This window comes from Micromesistius poutassou, assembly GCF_964030765.1.
Source record: "Micromesistius poutassou genome assembly, chromosome: 10".
Classification (NCBI taxonomy): Eukaryota; Metazoa; Chordata; class Actinopteri; order Gadiformes; family Gadidae; genus Micromesistius; species Micromesistius poutassou.
The window spans coordinates 13,008,450-13,029,594 of NC_140280.1; the positions used below are offsets into that span (position 1 = coordinate 13,008,450).

The 21,145-nt window shown below is 45.8% G+C and overlaps 1 protein-coding gene across 1 annotated transcript in view; it reads right to left on the bottom strand.

Moving 5' to 3' along the window:
* Window positions 1–21,145, bottom strand: part of atp2a3 (ATPase sarcoplasmic/endoplasmic reticulum Ca2+ transporting 3) — a 37,663-nt gene that overhangs the window by 14,051 nt on the left and 2,467 nt on the right. Inside the window, exons 2-10 of the mRNA XM_084474645.1 lie at window positions 14,628–14,645; window positions 14,226–14,308; window positions 10,979–11,083; window positions 10,413–10,551; window positions 6,283–6,363; window positions 5,545–5,630; window positions 4,579–5,043; window positions 1,771–1,859; window positions 322–424 (exon numbers count right to left, since the gene is read on the bottom strand). Coding sequence (XP_084330771.1) covers window positions 322–424; window positions 1,771–1,859; window positions 4,579–5,043; window positions 5,545–5,630; window positions 6,283–6,363; window positions 10,413–10,551; window positions 10,979–11,083; window positions 14,226–14,308; window positions 14,628–14,645 — 1,169 coding nt within the window. The remainder of the gene's footprint in view (window positions 1–321; window positions 425–1,770; window positions 1,860–4,578; window positions 5,044–5,544; window positions 5,631–6,282; window positions 6,364–10,412; window positions 10,552–10,978; window positions 11,084–14,225; window positions 14,309–14,627; window positions 14,646–21,145) is intronic.

The window sequence follows — 21,145 nt, forward strand, 5'->3', positions numbered from 1 at the left end:
ATTTAGAAAACTGCCAGTTCATCTAAGAGGACTATAATTGAACCCACATAACTAGGACCCTTTCAAAATGTATGTTCAATCAATAAATGACAATTAAAACTGGGCCATTGCTATGTACCATGTGCACTCAAGCGTCATCGTTAAAGCAATTACAGCAAAGAAAAGCTCACTGTGGAATACGGATGCATGAGGAAATATGGAAACGACATGTTTGCCGACCAGTTCCATGACTAGCTCAATCATTCCTGATCGTTATGCAGTACCATACTTCCAATTTTGTCTGTGTGAGTGTGTGAGTGTGTGTGTGTTTGTGTTAATGACCTCATTGTAATCGAGAGACGAGTCGTTGCACATTGCGCACACTGTAGCCAACTCCAACAGCCCATCATAGTCCCCACACTGCACTGGTTTGTCTCCCTTCAGTCTGGGAGAAACACAAACACAAACACACAATTTGATCAATTGTTGACTGCAGAACGTGTGTGTCTGTTTTTCCAAACCAATGGTTCAGAATGCATGACAACGATGGATCTCTTCCCAATGAGGGAATGCAGCCGTTGCTAACCACTCCCACACAGTTACACTTGGCCAAAACATACTCCTGTAGAGTGATCGTCTACTCATGTAGAGCTCACCAGCAAACAGCTGAAACAATGTCTGCACACAACCTATGAACAGTGCGTTGTTGTTGTTGTTGTTGGGACACTCAAAAATATGCTTTCTAACGTTTAGAGTAACTTTCTGCTTGTTTTGTGTAATGTGGGGCGCTTTGTAGGTTGGGTGAACGTTGTCCCGAATGTCTTGTCGTACCTGGCTTACATGTCGACATTAGCGTATTTGTGAAACGCTGCAAGAAGCCATGGCCTGCAGAAAACGGCCATGCCCTGGAAGCGTAGCTAATCTGTGTTTGTTGCACAATGGGTACCTAATATTTGTACCAATATTTAACAGAGTTGCCAAAAAGGAATCAAGGGATTGGATTTCAATAGATCTCTCCAAAAATAACCACTCAGTGATATCTAGATCGCGGGAAAATCTTCAAGCAGCCCATTGTATTCAAGCCTCCACCAAATATCCCATTATATTTGGCAGAGGTGAAAACAATGGCAACCGTCAGGAGGGCATGAGAGAAAGCCGAGGTATCCACACAGAGGTCAGAGTCACCGTGACATTTCTGGAATCAAACCACTAGCGCCCGTCTGGGACCCCATCACCGGGACCACAACCAATTGTACTCTCGCTCTCTTTTATATCTCGTTATGTAGCTCGCTCAGTGGCAAGAAACTGTTCTTGCTGTGACTGTGAGGCATCTCAAACCATCCCCATGGTTTTCACAAGAATTACCATGGCAACCGATGAAGCCCAGGCAAAGTTTTGACCAATCAGTGCCCAAGGATCAAACTATCTGTTAGCTAGATCATGGCCTACTTAAGCCGCTTTGCTCTGCATGCTGCAAGAGCACATTGAGATAATAACTGATGGTGTGAAAACAGCCACTAGCTCAGTCCTTCCTCACTGAAACCGTGGGGGAAAAATACTGCTATATTTACATCTTATTAATTCCCCCAAAATTGAAATTTATTTAATTGACCAAGGTTAAAACCAACTATAGCTGCCTGATCCACTCCACACACACACACACACACACACACACACACACACACACACACACACACACACACACACACACACACACACACACACACACACACACACACACAAAAGTGGGTGTAAGTGGGAATCGAACTTGTGGCCTGGTGAAGCACTTACATCTGTCCCTCAGGAGCGTAGGTAGAGCCGGTAATGGAGAACTCGTGGAGGGAACAACTGGAGTCCTGCACCGTGTCTGCGATGAACATCTGGCGGGAAAAAACACGGGGAGAGATGAATGTACATCGGGTGATTCATCTGCTGAAATATCTGCTAAATGTAAACAGTCTCTCTCTCCCACACTGTTTGTGTGCCAGTGTGTGTTTTTGCACGCATGTGAGATGGTGAGTAACTGCAGTGAATAAAGTTGAAAAGAATATCAGCGAGTGGGCAAAGGATTTTGCGCACACGCACGCACACACACACACACACACACACACACACACACACACACACACACACACACACACACACACACACACACACACACACACACACACACACACACACACACACACACACACACACACACACACACGATCACCAGCTGTTTTCCACTCGTCAGCCATCATGGACTGGGAGGCTAATGGGGACGGGATACTGGTGGTGGCGGCTTCAGTTACTTCTTTTTGGGGTGGAAAGCATTCATCAAATACTTCCACTCCCCATCTAGTCATTAAGGTCATGTGAGAACATGGGAAGGGGAACAGCAATGGTGGGTGGGTTTCCATGTCCCGATTATGCATGTCCTGTGTTTGTTTTCACGTAATAATGGCTGCAGAAAAACACGTGTTAAGTGATCAGCTCTGCGTGACGTTGTCAGAAATCCTACCAATGACCATTTAGCGCACACACACACACACACACGAAGTGTAAAGGTATTGAAAACCAGCACCATAACAGTAACCTGCCAGAGAGCCACCCTACATACCAGAGGCCTGACAGTATAGACATATAATAAGCTTGCTCCGGTGTGTCCGTGAACAAATGATGCTCTCCCCTACCGCTCATTTTCTCACCATCTGATCTTCTGCGGTCGCTACGGCAACGACACACAGTGGCCCCGCGGCACAGTTACTGCTGCTGCCCAAGTTTCTGATGCTCTGGTTTCAGCTGGCGGGAGGCTTTCTCAAAATCAGTGTTGTCAAAAAGCAGAAAGGAAGCGGTGACATTAATCAAGAGAAAGAGGAGTGGGCTCGTGAAAGAATGGGTACGAGTATAATATTGAGTTATGAAAATGAAGCTGTTTGACCTTCCTGCTGCCCTACTAAACAATGACCACCCTACACTGCCATGACGACATCACACACACATATACAAACACATACACACACCCCTAGAGTCTAGACCGACCCCCAGGACCGGCTTTGGGTTCGTGCCTGACTGTGACATTCCAACCGCGAAGGATCCCAGAGCCTTCTGACTCAAGAGACCCGGGTACCAAAACACAGCAACACCGCTTGAGAAGACCATTTAGAAAAAAAAGAAGAAAAAAAGAGGCATGAGAACACCCGTGAGCTCCGAGTCTCGCTCTGTGCCGGCCGTCCCGGTTTGTTGACAGGAGATCAACTTTCCATGATAACTGCCGGTTCTCCGCTCGAGGCTAGCTCAGATCTCACATTAAACAGGACCAATTAGAGCTGCCTGAACACACACACACAAGGCTAATGTGGCAGACATGACAGCTTTGATTCATGTTAACCCCTCGTGGAATCCCTGGCTCTCCTTTTGCAAAATTATACAATTATATTTTATTTACATAAATTAAGTAGATTATATATATATATATATATATATATATATATAATATTATAAATAAAGTAGATTTATAGTGACAGATAGTCACTATAAATCATATAAATCATATATAATCATCATCAGTGGCATGTTAGATGTACATTAGCATAATTAATGCCATACACATTTGAAAGGAGAATGTTGCATACAATGTGAAACATGTTGAGCGATAACACTCACACGGCTCTATTGTTAGCTATTCTGAGCTAGCTTGTCACTGAAAACATGAGTCTACTTGATTTGGGCTTTCATTACACACAGACCCAGGCCTGATGCTGATCGATTTGGCCTTTTTATATTTCTTTGGTTAGTGCAACACTTGTGAATGGTTCAATTAAGGTTGAAGACTGCTGAAAGCTGAAAAAAATGTGCTAAAAGGGCAAAAGTAACGAGCGCGTCTCTTAAAGTGGTCAACTTGGAACAGTTCCATTTGTCCATCTCTCTCAGTAAACAGCTGGAAGACTGAACGCGGAAAGGTTTAAAAGTGTGTTAAAGTGTTCGGCATGGTTGGTAGTTTTAAGGTCATTTAATGAGGGAAAGGTTAGAGGAGGATGTTACGACAAGAGGTGTTAACGGTGCGCGCGCGTGTGTGTGTGTGTGCGCCAAGATAAACAGCATAGCTGGCGTATACCCTATACTTGGAAGAAGTGTCATCATAGTTGGCCAAACACACACAGAAAAATGGAAATGTGAGCTGGGGAAGGATATGAAACGGTATTGCAAGTAGTTGTTGTTAAAATAATCCTTCCATATTTGTTGACTTTCCCGGGATGTGTGTATTCAACACTCGTCTCACAGCTCTATCCGCCTACTGCTGGAATGCAGTAAATAACACACCCGGCCACCTGTATGTGGTCTACAGCAGAGCCTGCACTGCTCCAGGCACTGCTCTGCACACGAGCGGCCATCACCGTAACATCACAAGCATTCCATCTGTCTAGAACACAAGTCACCACCAGCGACACACACACACACACACACACACACACACACACACACACACACACACACACACACACACACACACACACACACACACACACACACACACACACACACACACACACACACACACACACACACGTCCTATCTCAGTCACAGATACGTCGGCGCACACCCCCCGCCGCTCACCCTGCAGACGGACATCTGGTTGGTGGTGAGCGTGCCCGTCTTGTCGGAGCAGATGACGGAGGTGCAGCCCAGCGTCTCCACGGAGGGCAGCGACCTCACGATGGCGTTCTTCTTGGCCATGCGCCGCGTGCCCAGGGCCAGGCAGGTGGTGATGACGGCGGGCAGGCCCTCGGGGATGGCCGCCACCGCCAGCGCCACGGCGATCTTGAAGTAGTAGATGGCGCCGCGCATCCACGAGCCGCCGTGCACGGGGTCGCCGAAGTGGCCGATGTTGATGACCCACACGGCCACGCAGATGAGCGAGATGACCTTGGAGAGCTGCTGGCCGAACTCGTCCATCTTCTGCTGCAGCGGCGTCTTCTCCTGCTCCGTGGCCGCCATCTGGTTGCGGATCTTGCCGATCTCCGTGGAGACGCCGGTGGCCACCACCACGCCAATGGCACGGCCCGACGCAATGTTTGTGCCCTGGAGGAGAGGGGGGGGGGGGGGGTTGAAGAAGGGATGGGGCAAAGAGTCTTCGTTAGAGAGTTGTGGGTGAGCCACCCCGTCCCACCCCTCCTACTTGTTGTACGTTATACATCCTGGTACTTGTGTATGTGCGCACTTATTGTGAGTCGTATTCAGTTATAGAACTCAGTTATGTAGCATCTTATCCTAGCTATCATTGTTGTATACGGGGAATGGTGTAACCTGGCGATTGTTAGTGCTTTGCATTCTGGATTGGACCACAGAGTCTACGGTCTGCCCTCGGTTCTTCACGTCGTGAACCACAGAGGGGACCGTAGTCCTCCGTGAGCGACACGCCTCACCCCGACCTTCTCAGCTACGCATCCAAAACAAATGCACTGCGTTTGCACTGTTTGCTTTTAAAAATGAGACTAGTAGGAAACACAAAACGACTCATGTGTTGGGATTCGGTCACTAAGAGATGAGAGGCCACCACTAACGTCCTGTTAGGACGCTCACCGAGAATAGCGTGTTCTTTTTGTCCTGGTTGACAGCTCTGGGGTCTGGAACGGGGTCAGTGTGTTTGATCACTGACACAGATTCCCCTGAAGAAGAGGAAGAAACACTGGGTTATTTTCTGTACACCGAGCGATAAGTACACCATCAAACAAATAGGCCCTAACAGAACTTTTCAAGGTCATGTGGACAAATCAGATGGTGTTGTGATATGAGGCTGTTGCTAAGAGGAGTTTAAATAGTGGTAAACACATGAGCTAGGTGACACGCCAGTTTCTTCATCCTCCTCTTCGTCTCGTGTGTAACTTAAAGACAACTCAAATAATAAGACATAGATGAAGAAATCATGGTGAATAACGGACAGGAAATCATTTATATACGTATATAACAAATTAACAATGAAGTGAATGACAAAATAAAAATGTATTAAGTGCACAACCATGTGCACAAAGCATAACCTTTTTACCCTATATAAAATTACTATATTTGTAAGGTTACGCTTCAATTTGTATGCGTGATTATTGCTTGAGGGTTACTGTGCCTTAAACTAGAATTTTTTCCTCATCTTTGAAAGTTGGGTGAACCAATATTTAAATAAATGCCACAAAGGTCATCATTTTATTATGTTAGATAATGGATTTCATTCAAATACTACAAAGCGCACATTATAGGTAAGATAATTCCTTTTGTTGAAGGACAATTAAGATGAGATCTTGCGTTGGTTAAAGCAGAAGCGGGTACCTGTGAGAATGGACTGGTCCACACGCAGGGTGGTGGACTTGATCGAGGTCAGCCGGATGTCTGCAGGCACCTTGTCTCCAACTACACAGCACATTGACAAAAGGAGCGAAGGTGTCACACAAAACGGTGAAGTTCAAATGATGTGAAGCTGAAATAAAGGGGGGACTAAACCAGGGGACAGGGGAAACCAGGGGACTAAACCAGGGGACACACTTTGTTAGCAAATTGTCGGACATGAGATTTTTTTAACGCTTTTTTTGCTGGCGTTTCCATGCGTGGATCAGTGACAGCGGACCCAGGGGCTAGGGAACAGACAGTAGGTGAGGCCCGCGCTGCAGCCCGGAGACCCTATGCAGGAGGAGCAGCAGCGGCCCACCTGCAGCAGGGTGAGCCGAACAACAGCTCGATACAATGCCTCGGTTCATGTTCCCGCTTTGGAAAAAGAAAACAGAAGGATCGATGGTGCCTACTCCATCTTGTTCTCTTTGTTCCCTCTGCTAATCTGCCCGCCTGGATAACACCATCGCTCAAAGGGCCGAGGAGACAAAGAGAGAAATGGAACACACTTGAAAAATCTCTGGACAAATAAATTAAAAAATGCCCTCTCATTGTGGGATATTAGAGCTATATTTCTCTCCTGTTTACATTGGTAGGGACTTGATATAAAGTTGTTAGACAGTAATGTGTTCTTGTTCGTCAGAGACCAGACGGGTAATGGATAGATCCATCCAAAAAACGGTGTCTCGGATGTAAAAACAAGTAATATAGCATTATTCTCATCTGATATGATGTTGCAGCTAATATGAAACGACAAAAGCCTACATCCCCGTGTCCCTGCAGCATTTGTTTGAATAAATGTGGTCCCAACACTAGAATTACTTCAGGTCTTCCAAAAATGATTAAAAAAAAATGATATAAAATGACTAAAAGGGTTAAAAATGAAGAAAAAAAAAAAAAGTTAATCATGGACAATTATCCATCGTTACCCTTTGCTCTCTCTCTCTCTCCTTACAACATTGTTCTTTTCACAGACTGCCTCAAACTTGATTGGTTTCTCAAATTGAACTCTTGAAATTTCCTCTATTACTCTCGAAACCCCATTATTTTCCCCCCATCATGCTCTCTGGCTTCACTACCTTTTTGGCATTTCTGAGGCGGGCAGAAAGAAAAACAATCAAATAAGCAAGACAGCCTGTGTTTGTGAGCGAGCAAATGTGTTGCAGGTTTTTGGGTATTCTGTGCTCTCATTTGCATATTCCTCCACAGTTTCCATCATCAGTGGCCCACTCCATTTGCCTCCACAACCCCCCCCCACCCACACCCCACCCCACCAGCTCCCATTGCGTCGGAGGCCTTGGTTTGTGGGGAAGTATGGACCATGTGGGAGATAGTTTCGGGGACGGTGGTGGTTTGGTTTATTTGTAGTCAAATGCTGGTTTAGTGGGCAGCCAATTTGAGGTTTGTGAAACGCCTACCCGCAGAAGGCCATGCTTCCATCAAACCCTTCTCACTCACACACACACACACTGTTGTTAAGAATTGTACACCAACACACATGAAAGAGTCACTTAAACATTACTCATTGTTATTGTTTTTCATTCTGGTTTAATGCGTGCACTGTGTGAAGTTCGTTCCACTGCACATCCATTTAGATAACCAGTAACCACTGAAGTGGACTGAAGCGGTGGCGTTGGTCCTCTCCAAAAACAAATGAGAAAACAAGATTGTTCAGACAGATTCAGTACGTTCTTCCATTTGGTACACATTTGGACAAAAACCTCAAGGTGTTGCGTAACGTCTTTGGCATGGCTGCCCAGACCCACGTGCTGGGTAACCATGATGGGTACATGGGCGCGTGTGTGTGTGTGTGCGTGCGTGTGTGTATGGAACAGCTCACCGTAGGTTTCCAGCCCTGTGTAAACGCTCTCTCTCTTGCCGAAAGCCTGGCCACCGGAGTTACTCCTCATAAATACATCCAGGAAAGTTCCAGAAAGTATATCATGATTTATGGTGCTGGCCTGGACGCGGGTTGGAGAACCAACCTCCGTTGGGAAGACTGGCGTGCTACGGGGGTGGAAACACGCACGTGCCCGTGTGTGTGTGTGTGTGTGTGTAAATATATTTATGTTCTTCGCTCAAAAGGCACCCTCAGTCAACTGTGTCCTTTTCCGAAAAAACCTTCACACGGCTGATTTTACCCAAAAACATTAAAACATTAGGGTTCTCATGGAACAGACGCAGCGGCTGATCTGAGGCACGGGAACGGGCCTGGGACGAGTTGTTCTTCGACTATGTTTTTGCTCAGCGGGAACACTGCAATTTATCACACACACACACACACACACACACACACACACACACACACACACACACACACACACACACACACACACACACACACACACACACACACACACACACACACACGACGAGAGAGGAGGCTGAAGAAACTGGCGTGTCACCTAGCTCATGTGTTTACCACTATTTAAATTCCTCTTAGCAACAGCCTCGTATCATGCAGACTGAAAGTCTATTTAGGCTGCAGGGAGTCGAAAAAATGGCTCGATTTTAAAAGAAGAAAAAGAAACGTCAGGACAAATGATCGTCGATTAACGTGGCAATGACAGAGGCCAGGGATGAAGTGTCTGACCATTCCCTGCCATCACAAGCACTGTTCTTTTTAAGAACCACGCCACTGGCCGCCATGTTTCACAGGCTGCAGTGTCTCTCCGTCAGTGCCTGTCAATCATTGTCTTTGTGTCGGGGAGGAGAAGGGGGGGGGGGGGGGGGTGGGCGGGGAGCCTCAGCTGGCTCAGGAAGCAAAAGACTGCAGCGTGTCCCCCTCTCTCAACAGACAGCGTCTGTATCCTCAAGGTATGTTTTGGGGGGGGGGACTAGGGAATGCGAGTGAAAACGACGATATCAGACGGTGTCCTCTACGACCACGCCGTAATGTTTCACTCCGTAACTCGGCTCGTTGCGAGACGAAGGGAAATTGAAATGTAAAAAAAAGCATTCAAATAAGGATGGAGGGGTGTCGTCATGGCGACACCCTGGTTGTTGTGTAATGGTGGCAAGGGAGACGGCCGTGGCGGAGGTAGAGACGGGGGAGCGTCGGATTTCAGAGCCCATCTGTGCCGACTTGTCGTGCGAGTGTGCGAGCGTGCGTGTGTGTGTGCATGTGTGCACGTGCATGTGCGTCTCGGTTGGACAACTTTGGCTCTGATCCTCAGAATTCCTGTTGGGTACATTACTTATCAAACACACCGCACACGCACACACACACACACACACACACACAGTCACCCATAGCAATGTTTCATTTTCCATCCCAGCTACACAACAGAAGGATTTTATTCATTATTTAGCAATTATTAATATATCGACTCATTTCCATTCAAAGTATCTTCTGAGGGACTCCGAAAATGTTAAAAGAATAACTTGTCCCTTTAAATCTCCACTCGGTGTATAGAAATAGAGCGGGGCGATGACTGCATTGCAGTAAGCACCCGGTTCATTCAGAGCCAGTGAGGCTCCGCTCTGCCTGCTGCACGTACCGGAGCACGGCGATGTCAGTGCTTATGAATGAAAGCAGTATCTCTCATTCACAACCTGAAGGATTCACCATCCTGATGCTTCCTGAGAGGAGCTGCCAGCCGAGCCAGTCGGGAGTAAAAGCGTTGGGCTCATAAGTTAATGAGCTAATAAGTGCATGGTGTGATTATTGCACGTGAATGTAGTGTACCTGGTTCTATGGAGTGAGTGAGTGTGTCATGCACAGATGTTCTGGGAGCAGAGTGACAACAGGTCTAATTTTAGACCAGGCAGCCGACACATAAGTGAGCTTAGTGTGTGTGTGTCTCACATGTGGGGCATGGCGAGGGAAACTGACAAACATTGAGCAGTATCCAGGTGGTGAGACTGAGAGTATGGAAAGAGCAGGAAAGGGGAAAGCTGTGGAAATCGAAATAGGCCCCTAAATAAGAGGGGCCACACACACACACACACACACACACACACACACACACACACACACACACACACACACACACACACACACACACACACACACACACACACACACACACACACACACACACACACACACACACACACCCCCTGTGGCTCACCTGCAACCTCCACTACATCTCCGGGGACGATCTCTCGAGCCTTGATCCTCTGGACGGCTTTGCGGTTCATCCGGTACACCTTGCCCATCTCCGGCTCGTACTCCTTCAACGCCTCGATGGCGTTCTCAGCGTTCCTCTCCTGTGAGAGAGAGAAGCACAGAAAGACCATGGGGATCACTGATCAGAACAACGTTAGATCCAGTACAGGGTGGGAGGAGTTTACGCAGTGAGGCGGAGCTTATGATGTTAAACAAGGCAAGGCAATGCAAATCCATCCAAGGAAGGCAGAATATATCAAGCCAGTTTGAAATGGAAACTACGGAATACCGTCACATCTAGATTATGTGTAAAACAATAAGACAAATACTTTAATGATAGGATCACATTTGAAGCAGGTTGGTCATCTTAGGAAAAAAAAACCTCAAGGTGTCTGTCACACACAGTAAAAAAAAAAGAAAAGGTCGGAAGGGTAACTTGTTTCAAATATTAACTCATTCTAGCCTGCACCTGCGTACCAAGATCAAGACCCCCACCCTGACCCACACACACACACACACACCCCTTACCTGCCAGACCCCGATGACGGCATTAGCGATGAGGATGAGGAGGATGACAATGGGCTCGACGAAGGCCGTGGTGGTCTCCTCACCGTCCTCGAACAGAGCCAAGACCTGAGGAGCACATCGCCTCCAATCACCACACGAGTAGAGCTACAACCTGTCAACCATTTGGTCTGTTCAAACGGTAGAACATAAATGTGGTGAGGCCTCCGCTTCCCTACGGAGGATGTGATGAAGAAAATTAAGTATCTCGAAGCTTTTGAGAGAAAAGGTCTCAGTACGAGTGTGGATCCTAGCCTCAGTAACCCACTACATCCTTTGCCACTGGTCAGCGAGAACAGGCTTGATAAAAGCAGGAGATATACTTTAAGTGCCTGTCGTTCTCTAAGCATAGCAACGACCATAGCGCCTCTGGCAGGTAATTGCCACAGAGCAAGTGGTCTTAGAGACCTCGTAAAGTTATGCCTAGGAAGAAAAGGAGATTTCTTCAAGGCAACGAGTTAGCAGAGTTAACAAGAGTAATGTAGTGAAAGTGAGAAGATCTAACATTAGCCAGAAGCAGCTCCCAGAAGCAGGGATAAACACAAGAGAGTGCCCATCTGGGGCTGTGAGTACAAAGAACATTAAATTGAGAGTCAATTCATTCAAGAGTCACATGAGGGACAACTTGGTTACCAACAAGTCTAGTCTGCATATTCGTTTATATCACAATCGATGGGAGAAAGAAAGTAAGGAGACGAAATCCTTTGTTATCTGGGAGAGTTTACTGAGAGGTGACTCTAGACCAAGAGATGAACCAAATGCCCTCATCATTGTACAACTAATAAAGAAATCTTTAAATATACAAACAAACTACGACTTGTACCGTCACAGCATGTAGCCATGGTGGAATATACACTCTGTATACAGCTCATCTCCAGCTGTTTCCATGGTAATTTAGAGTATTCTTACCTGCGTGCCTAACACACACACACACACACACACACACACACACACACACACACACACACACACACACACACACACACACACACACACACACACACACACACACACACAGTTGTTAAGAATTGTACACCAACACACATAAAACAGTCACTTAAACATTACTCATTGTTATTGAGTTTCATTCTGGTTTAATGGGTGCACTGTGTGAAGTTCATTCCTTAGAATAGGAGAGTGAAAGTTAATCAGCTTTATTCATTACTGACTTGCTAATGGGCAGATGTTTTTTTGGCTTACTAAATAAGTGATAAAACTCTACCTGAAATAAGTTGGACATGCCTTTTATGAATCCATTTATAAACACTTAAATTAAACCCCTTGCACGTTAAAAGCTGAATCAACAACTCACATTTAGTGACAATTGACAGCACACATTTACTGTACAAATGCATGTCGCCATCATTTTTAACGAGCAAAAACATTTCACTATGAAGAAATGTATAAAAAATAAACAAATCCACCTAATCTTACGACCTTTCCCCAGATATGTGCATGACCTTGCCTCGGCACGGGTACGGTTCCCTGTCCTTCGTCTTAAAACGTAAAATGAAAAACCTCATCACTCCATGCCCTGACAGAGTACCCATTATACCTTCACCTTTGTTTCATGCAAAACATGCGTTCCTGAGATCAGATATCAAGCCTCGCCCGGGAACATTCGAACAGACAGACAAATGAGCCAGGTGCCGCGGCCCCACCGGCCCAGTGCTTCAACCCCACACACAGCCAGCGGCTCCCTGAGCCGGAGCGGACAGGCGGCGCCGGTGGTAAACACAGGGCCAGGCACAAACAAGCCCGTCCAGAGGGCAATCAAGGGAGTTTCAACACGGATGATCTGATTTCACAAGAGTGTAAAAAAAAATGTTTGGGGCACTTCTGGTTCAAAAAATGTAGGAAAACGAAAAGTTGAAACAAAGAGTCAGTGAAACAGAACACCAGTGATGTTAAGATAGAAGGGTAACTCCATGCCAGGCCATTATAGGATATGCCCTATGTAGTCGTAGTAGTAGTAGTAGTTGCAAGGCATGGCACTTATGCCAAGCAGTGCAGCAGAACAAGGGCCCCGTTCCACTATAAACAGCACATTTAAAACACCATCAAGAGCTGGCCAATTTACATTAGGAAAAGGCAGGGCTCTCCTCCAAAGCCCTGAGGGGGAGGCACGCTCCAGGCCCCAGGGCACACAGGAATATACATTATGTCATATACACAAAGTTAGCGGTTTTCCAACACTCAGAAATAGCCCGGAGATTCCAGCCCGAGGCTGCGAAGTGGACTGTAATAGACGGAAAAAGTCATTAGGCAGGGAGGATTCCCCAGCAACCAGCTAATCCCACCACCTCCGCTGGCTGGCTGGAACCACGCTCGCAGTTTAAGGCCTTTTGGAGAGTTTACCAGCGTTGTGCATGCAATCTGCCCGCCCAGTGTGTCCACCCCCCTCACCGCCCCACAGCGAGGGGGGAAATCCTCTGACAATGAATGGAATAAAAATGTCTGTTGACGTCTTTATAGCGCCTTTATTTGCCATGCAGTAACAGCAGAGCGCAAACGGCCCGAGTCAACATCCTCCTGAACGCAACAGTTGCTGTAAAAGCCTGTCGGTCCTGCAACACACTTTGTGTACATTAGGAAAATCCCTGTATCGGAATCGTATTAATAAAGTATTAATAAAACTCGTACTGCTCATTATGAATTCTCCTCCGACAGTCATATTTCTCAGTGTTGGCACACGACTGAATCCACCGGTTGGCTTCATGACAGAGGCAATCCTGCAACGCTCGATCGATCATGGTAAGTTTTAAAGAGATGGGGCAGGAAAACAGATGGGGAGAGAGAGTTGGCTGGACTACAAGATGAGAGCACTGCCAGATCTACTGGTTAACTAACTCCCACTGCATGGAAGAACTAAGGGTTCATCTGAAAAGCATTTATTATTTAGACTCATTTGCAGAATAACGTATGGCTCACGTCAACTGTGTCTCGGGTCCAAACGACGACTCTTCTTCCAGATCAACTGCTTATTTTTGTCAAACATTTTGTTATATCTTCATTTAGCATGACATCCTACATATGCCTGAAATGCATCTTCCAGCACTGTGATTCGTACCGTAATAGGATCTTGATAATGAACACGTCGTCTTGTAGTTTATAAAAAACTGTTTGAATACACTGCATCAAAATGTCTGGCCGCTGGGTGAAGGTCAAACAACCCATTGCAGGATGAGAGAGCGAGTAGGTCGGTACTTACAAAGGACACGCATGCAGCGAGCAACAGGATCCTGACCAGGAGGTCCTCAAACTGCTCCGCCACCAGCTCCCACAGGGACTTGCCTGGAGAGAACACACACACACACACACACACAATGTTTCCAAAGGACATGGTGTGTGAACGAATGTTTGAGTACGTGTTGACTTAAATTACGTCTGTGGTTGATTTGGCTGCGCATAAAGAAGGAGTTAAGAAGTTAAGCTAACAAATGTTTATGGAGATGGAATAGGGTGAGGGAGTGTTTTTCTGTTGGCGGAGTAATGTTGCACACGTCCTAAAGTTCACCAAGGAGACTATAGGGAAAACAATGATAAACAATGATTTATTTATAAGGGAGGAACAGCAATATGGTGGAGTGCTTGAAAAAATAGACATATTTACCTTCTTCAGCAGGGAGCTCTGTTGGAGTCCCAGCAGACCAGGGTGGAGGAGGGAGGAGGGAGGAGACGAGGAAAGAACGAGAGGTCAGAGTCATTGTAGCGCTTAAAAAACTGTGTGCATGTGTGTGTGCGTGTAGGCTTCCCAGCTTACAAAGAAACACAAATAAAGCTAAAACTGTACAGAAAATGAGGCAGCATTATATTTAAGAAATGATTGTGCCAATAAGAGTCTTGGCCGGTGCAGAGTTCAGAATTCAAAATGTATTCATTCACTCAATCACAATTTGAAGATAGAGCAAAGTGACTGTTTATAACACTATTCCGAATTGAGTAACCTTCAGACATTGCACTGCTTGTCATAATTTTACTCTGCTAGCCATTTTAAGCACTCTAGTATAGCATTGTTTAGTATAGCAGAGCAGAGAATTAAGAGGTGAAGGAAGAGGTGAAGCCACTCCAACTTACTTCCATTTGGGTTTGGCTTTTTATACCCCCCCCCCCCCCCCCTCCACCATGCAGCCAAATTAACTGGACCACATGGGTCAGGCAGAGCCTGCAGCTAAATGCGTCCCATCTCTTTCCCCTCTAAACATCACCCATTTCCCGCCAGTGGAAACCAAGAGTGTTCCCTCTGATGCGTTTCTGACCAAGCGGCCTGGTCTCCTTTCAACGGCACCCGCGGAAAACATGTCCCGAGCATCGGAAATAAATCATTTATTCGTTTTATTAAAATATCTCTGGGCTCCTGTGTTGCGCGTGTGTGCTGCAGCATGAACGAAAGAGGACTGTGTGCGTGTTGCCAGTAGCAACCAAGCGGTTGTTTTGGTGGTCGGATTAAAATATCAAGTTAATTGCCTGCCTTACAAACTAAGTTAGAGCAAAGACTACAAACAATGCAAACTGACCACATAAGAAGAGGAAATAAAAGAATTTGATGATTACTTATTCTTGGGGAAAATAAATATGTTTATATGAAAAGCCTCTTTTATACATTTCCTTCATGTTGCGAAGATACAGCAAATGGTAGTGAAGACATTCACATCATACACACAGATATTACAACACTTGAGACAAAAGAAGACTTGACACACAAAGATGACACCTAAAGGTTCCTGATCATTGACCCACAATGGTTAGGAAATCATGCTGCATGCAAATGGCAGACAGGCTGACACAGACCGTCAGGCAAGAGAATGACAGAAAGGTTTAACCAAGGAGTAATCAGTCAATCCATCTCACTGGAGCCCAGTAGGGCTGTGTGTTAGAGCTATGCACCATGGCGATGTTGCATAGTACGCACCTTGACCACTTCAATAGGACGCGATAGTGAAGGCAAATCAGGTCAGTCACCCACGTCATGCTAAACCTCGTCACTCGATACAAAACAAAGACCTTTTTATCTTCAGGGTTTGCATTTATATATATAATAATAATAAAAGTAGCACAATGTTTTTATTTCCAGTATCGAGCAGTCCTTCTGTGTGTGTGTGTGTCTCTGAACAGCCATTGGCAAGAAAAATGTGGAGGAGAAATGGGCACTTTGTGTTGCTCCAGTGGTCCGTCAGCCACTTCCTTTACTCCCCTACACTGTGCCTCACTGTGCCCTGGGTACAATGTTTTTTTACGAGTCATCCTGGCTGGCTGGCTGGCTGGCTGACTAGCTACACCCCCACTGGTGTGACAGGCTTCAACAGGCTGTCAAAGGAGGAGAAGAATAGGGCAGCGAGGAGGAGCGAGGAAGAGAGGGACAGAGGGTAGAACTGGGCTAGGGAGGGAGGGAGGGAGGGAAAGAAGGAAACAGAAGGAGGGAAAGTACGGTAATGGAGGGACGTAGAGAGAGAAGGAAAGAGGAAGGGAGGGAGGGAGGGATGGTGGGAGAGGGGGAGGAAGGGAGGGAAGGAGAGCTGGGGTTGGTTAAACGGGGTTCCCCGGCTTCCCAGCTGCCAAGGATTCCCTCACAGTCATCTGGGCCCTGTCAGCTCTGGCCTGCCCAGGCACATTCCCTAGTGCTGACTTCACCTCTCTCTCTCTCTTCTCTCTTCTTCCCTCTCTCTCTCTCTCCCTCTCCCTCTCCCTCGCTCTACCCATGCCTCCCCTCAGCCGCCAGACAATGAATAGAGGGAGCCAGCTTGTTTACAGCCCCGGAGCGAGGTGTGCAGAGCGGAGGGGAAACACTTCCTGGAAACCGTTGCCAACAACAGTTAACAGTCAAAGGGTGCTTTCCATGAGAGTAGGGCTGGTGGGGGGGATGACAGATATAATATATATATATATATATATATATATATATATATATACATATATAAAAGAAAAAAAGGTAAATCTAGCCGTCAGCTCTCAAAGGAAACTGGAGCTTTTTCTGACCCCACTCAATCCTCTCACGCACAAAATAAAAATTCACCCACCATTAAATGTCACATCATGTTTGGTTCAAGTGTTTTCAAACGTGTTGCCGTGGTTACTTGACTCAAAAAAACGGGGAAAGAAAATGTGGTTTTTACTATGTCATGAGCTGAGATCAAAATCCACCAAAATAATAGTTATGCAATAGGCAGCCACAGCGTTCTGCCAGAGAACAGCCTTGAATTAAATACAACCAGCGTTCGAAAGTGCTTTCCAAGACCTTGTTTACAACCTCTGTAAATTTTGACCGTAAGTACATTGCAGCCAAGTTAGCCAATAGGAATTCAGCCTCTTTATTTATTCTTAGCCTTTCCATATCGGTATAAAATTACAAAGAATACACAATTGTCTGCACTTACTCCAGACAGCTCAAACTGAACTGTGCACAACAGAGACTGAAGCTTGACTCCAAGTGGAAGTCCTGGAGTTCGCCGATTAGAACAGGGGGCCTGGGAGCACGACTAGTGACCCCCCTACCCCAAACAGTGACCGGGACCCAGGGGCGTGATGACGTGTGGAAGGTGCTGAAGAACCAGCCCCTAAAGCTAAAGATAGCTTCTGATGCTGTGACACTGTGACACCACTAGACAGAGGTTGCTGAAGTCTGTCACATAGAAAGTAATTTGCAATTCCATGTTCATAAACTAAAAAAATTGAAATTAATAAAAAAAAGGTATAAGGTGACACGAGAGAGGGGTGTGCAGATCTCTTCGTCCTCTGCAGACAGCCCGGTCCCACCCATTGGTTACCGGCGTAGATTGGGATCAGGTATGAGAATAGGGCTCATTTGTAATTTATATTTGATGTGGTTAATCCATTCAGACCCTCTTCTGGGCCAGTGAATTCATTACCGTGGACGACCGCAGGGAGAAGGCAGCCCTTGCGTGACATTAGGAGTTAACGTCATGGCATTTAGAGGAGACGTTTCATATTCCCCAGCGTGTCAGGATCACTACCCCCTCTACCAAACAGGTCTTTCTACCTTCTCTAGCAGAGCTGCAGTATGAAAGATTAAGCAAATATAGTTAGAGAATATCTGCAGATTATTATTTTTTTAACGGGACAATGAGGGATCCTGGTGCGGAAAGGGATCAGTCTGGATCCATTGGTTCCAAGTTCTGGTGTTGCTTGTAGCAGAATAAGGCAAGTCAGAGGAGGTTCAAATTGTGAGTAAGAGAAAGGGGAACTTGCATGTAGCAAAGTTTCTGTTCTGGTGTCTGCCCGTGTTCACACACACACACACACACACACACACACACACACACACACACACACACACACACACACACACACACACACACACACACACACACACACACACACACACACACACACACACACACACACACACACACACGTGAGGAACAAGAAGTTCACCACCGTCAGGTACAACGAAATAGGAACCATGTCAATAGATATGTGATCATTTGTTGTTCTAGAGAGACATGTTCCACATAGGCTGGCATGGCTGGATTCATTGTGTCAAAATTGGGTCATCTTTCGTTGTGTCAAAGCTGCTTCTTTCTGAAGCCTATGATATTTAGGCTAATCTAAAATATACATTTCTAATTTCAAAATACATAGACACAAATGTGAGTAGGTGAGGGGTGGAAGGAGAGAACGTACCCCAAACTGTAAAACTATTTAATTTTTTTGTTAGGAGTAACATTATAAATTGCATGGTGTGGAAAAAGTAATGCAAGTGAGGCAACAGAACATTTAAACTCGGGGCCCTAACCTCAACAATCTCGTAGTTTCCAATTGATTTTGGGTCTGTTGTCCAGCACACCGTTTTCATTCAATGCGTTGACGGGTACAGCAGAAATATTTGACAGTTCACAAATAGAGTAGTTCAAGGTTAAAAAAAGTAAGTAATAAAAAAGGGAAGTAGTTTGTACTATACCATGTTGTGTGAATTCCCCATCTATTGTAGGAAATATGTAGCGAGTAGTCTGCTCACTACATCTTGGGGTCAAAGTAGGGCAGAGAGTGAAATAACGATTTCATTTTCCATCTCGATAATGACATAATATTAAAACATAGATCCCCTGGCAGGCAGTTCCTGTACCTCTGTTGCAAAACCAAACAAAAATGGAAACACCCAGGCAGGCAAATGCAGGAAAATACTATTAGTCACAATTAGCAGACACCTATAACCAAAGCCACTTACAGTGGAATTGTTGTACATGTCAGTATGGCGCAGGTGTAGCAGTTGTGGGGTTAGGCATCTTGCTTATCAAGGAGGCTACAGGTAGACGGCAGGACATTGGGGTTCACTCCCAAAACCTTTACAGCTGGAAGACCAATACCCTGACTACTACACTGTCACCACTCACTGCAAAAGGGCTTTTACGTCAGAATGCATAATGGAAGAGGGGGGCGCCCCGGTAGCTCAACGGGTAGAGCACGTACCATTAAGGCTCAGTCCTGATCTGCTGCATGTCCTCCCCTCTCCCCCATACCTTCCCGTCTATCACGCTCTATCATAAAGCAGAAAAATGCAAAGAAATAAATGCATAACGGGAATCCCTGTTGCCGGTACTCCACCATATTGAGAGGACTGAAGAGAGTTGCAGCAATGTCAAAATCAACTCCTATAAACCGTGACCTAGTCTAATGAAATATGTGTTTGGCCATGTCTCGCATGAGAAATGGAAGTGTCAAACACAGCAATGTCTCCCCATAAAGACAAATAATTTGACAATGATTTACTAAACAATGACCCAAATATAACCATGACCACCAACATAATAACAAACATTCCAATGCTCTGTTGCTTCCAAAAGAAAAAGATGGCGATGGTGATGTACATGGTGACGTCCCGATGTAAATGCCCCACACACACACGCACACGCACACGTACGCCGTTTTCCTCAACCCATGGATGTGTGGTGGTGATCCCGGTCCTTTGATACAAAACAGTGACTCAATATCGTCTCCCCACGCCAGGGGAAGGTTGAGTGGTAACGGCAGGGGGTGGGAGGAAGAGGAGGTATGAATTTGAGTGGAGTGACGACGGGCGACAGCTCAACGCAGCACGGCAGAGCTTCCCTTCTGCGTGCTGCGCAGCTGGGGCAGCGAGTGCGACAGCCCACTAGGGGACAGTGACTCATCTCCCAAAAGACTCTGCATTACTTATTGAGCTGCTCAACTGCCATTTTCTGCCTTTTTATTCTACATAACAAAAGAAAAAAGAAAAAGGTTGTTTATGATATAAAGCTGTTAAAATGGAACTGGAAATCAAAGTAGAAAAAGGTGTGCATTGTGATACGTGCTACCACTTGCAAGAAGCTAGCAGAGAAGCTTCACTGAAACTTTAGTTGAAGTCGAAGTCAGTGGAGTGGAAAGTGTCATGCTGCTAGGGGTTGCACAGGAAGAGGGAAAGCACGGTGTCTTGCGGGTAGATGGAGGAAGTTGTAGTGACTTTTCCATTGCTTCAAGTCAAGTGCAATAGAGATAATGTTTCACATGCAGCATACGTGTTAACGAACACTGTAGACCTACTGACGAATAGCCAGGATGGAACAGTCAGAAACGGTTTGAGACCACCTTAATGAAAAAATATAAAAGAGCTTTCCTTAGGTTCATCATTTTGTATTTGTATGTTTTACTGTGGACTTGTCATTCTCTAAAGTCAATGTTCAGCTTCTGATGGTAAAATGAGTAACATGTCAGTCTGGGTTGGGAAGGATGACCATACGATTTTCAGTACATTGGTCAGTAAACTCAAAATGTTAAAAAGTTCATGAAATCTTTCTTAGAAGAAAAACATGCCCTTAACATGCAAATCATATTCAAGGTCCCTAAAAGGGGCAGTGGCTGTGTGACTGATCCAATCAACAAACCTACTTCTCACATACATCCTCAAAGAGAGAGACAAGCCAGTGACTAGAGTATGTAATTCACGGAAGCAAAGCAAACAAGCACACCAGGATTCTCTCTCTGTCTGTCTGTGCAAATTCGCAGTTCAGGACGGTAAAGAACCTAGTTTACAGAAGCCCATGCCTAAGACCCCAGTTAGGCTGTGGACAAGCCAACAAAAACGAGGCGACAATGTCCCAATATAGCAGAAAGCCTGGACGACACACTTCCAGCACCACCCACAGAGTCTCGTCC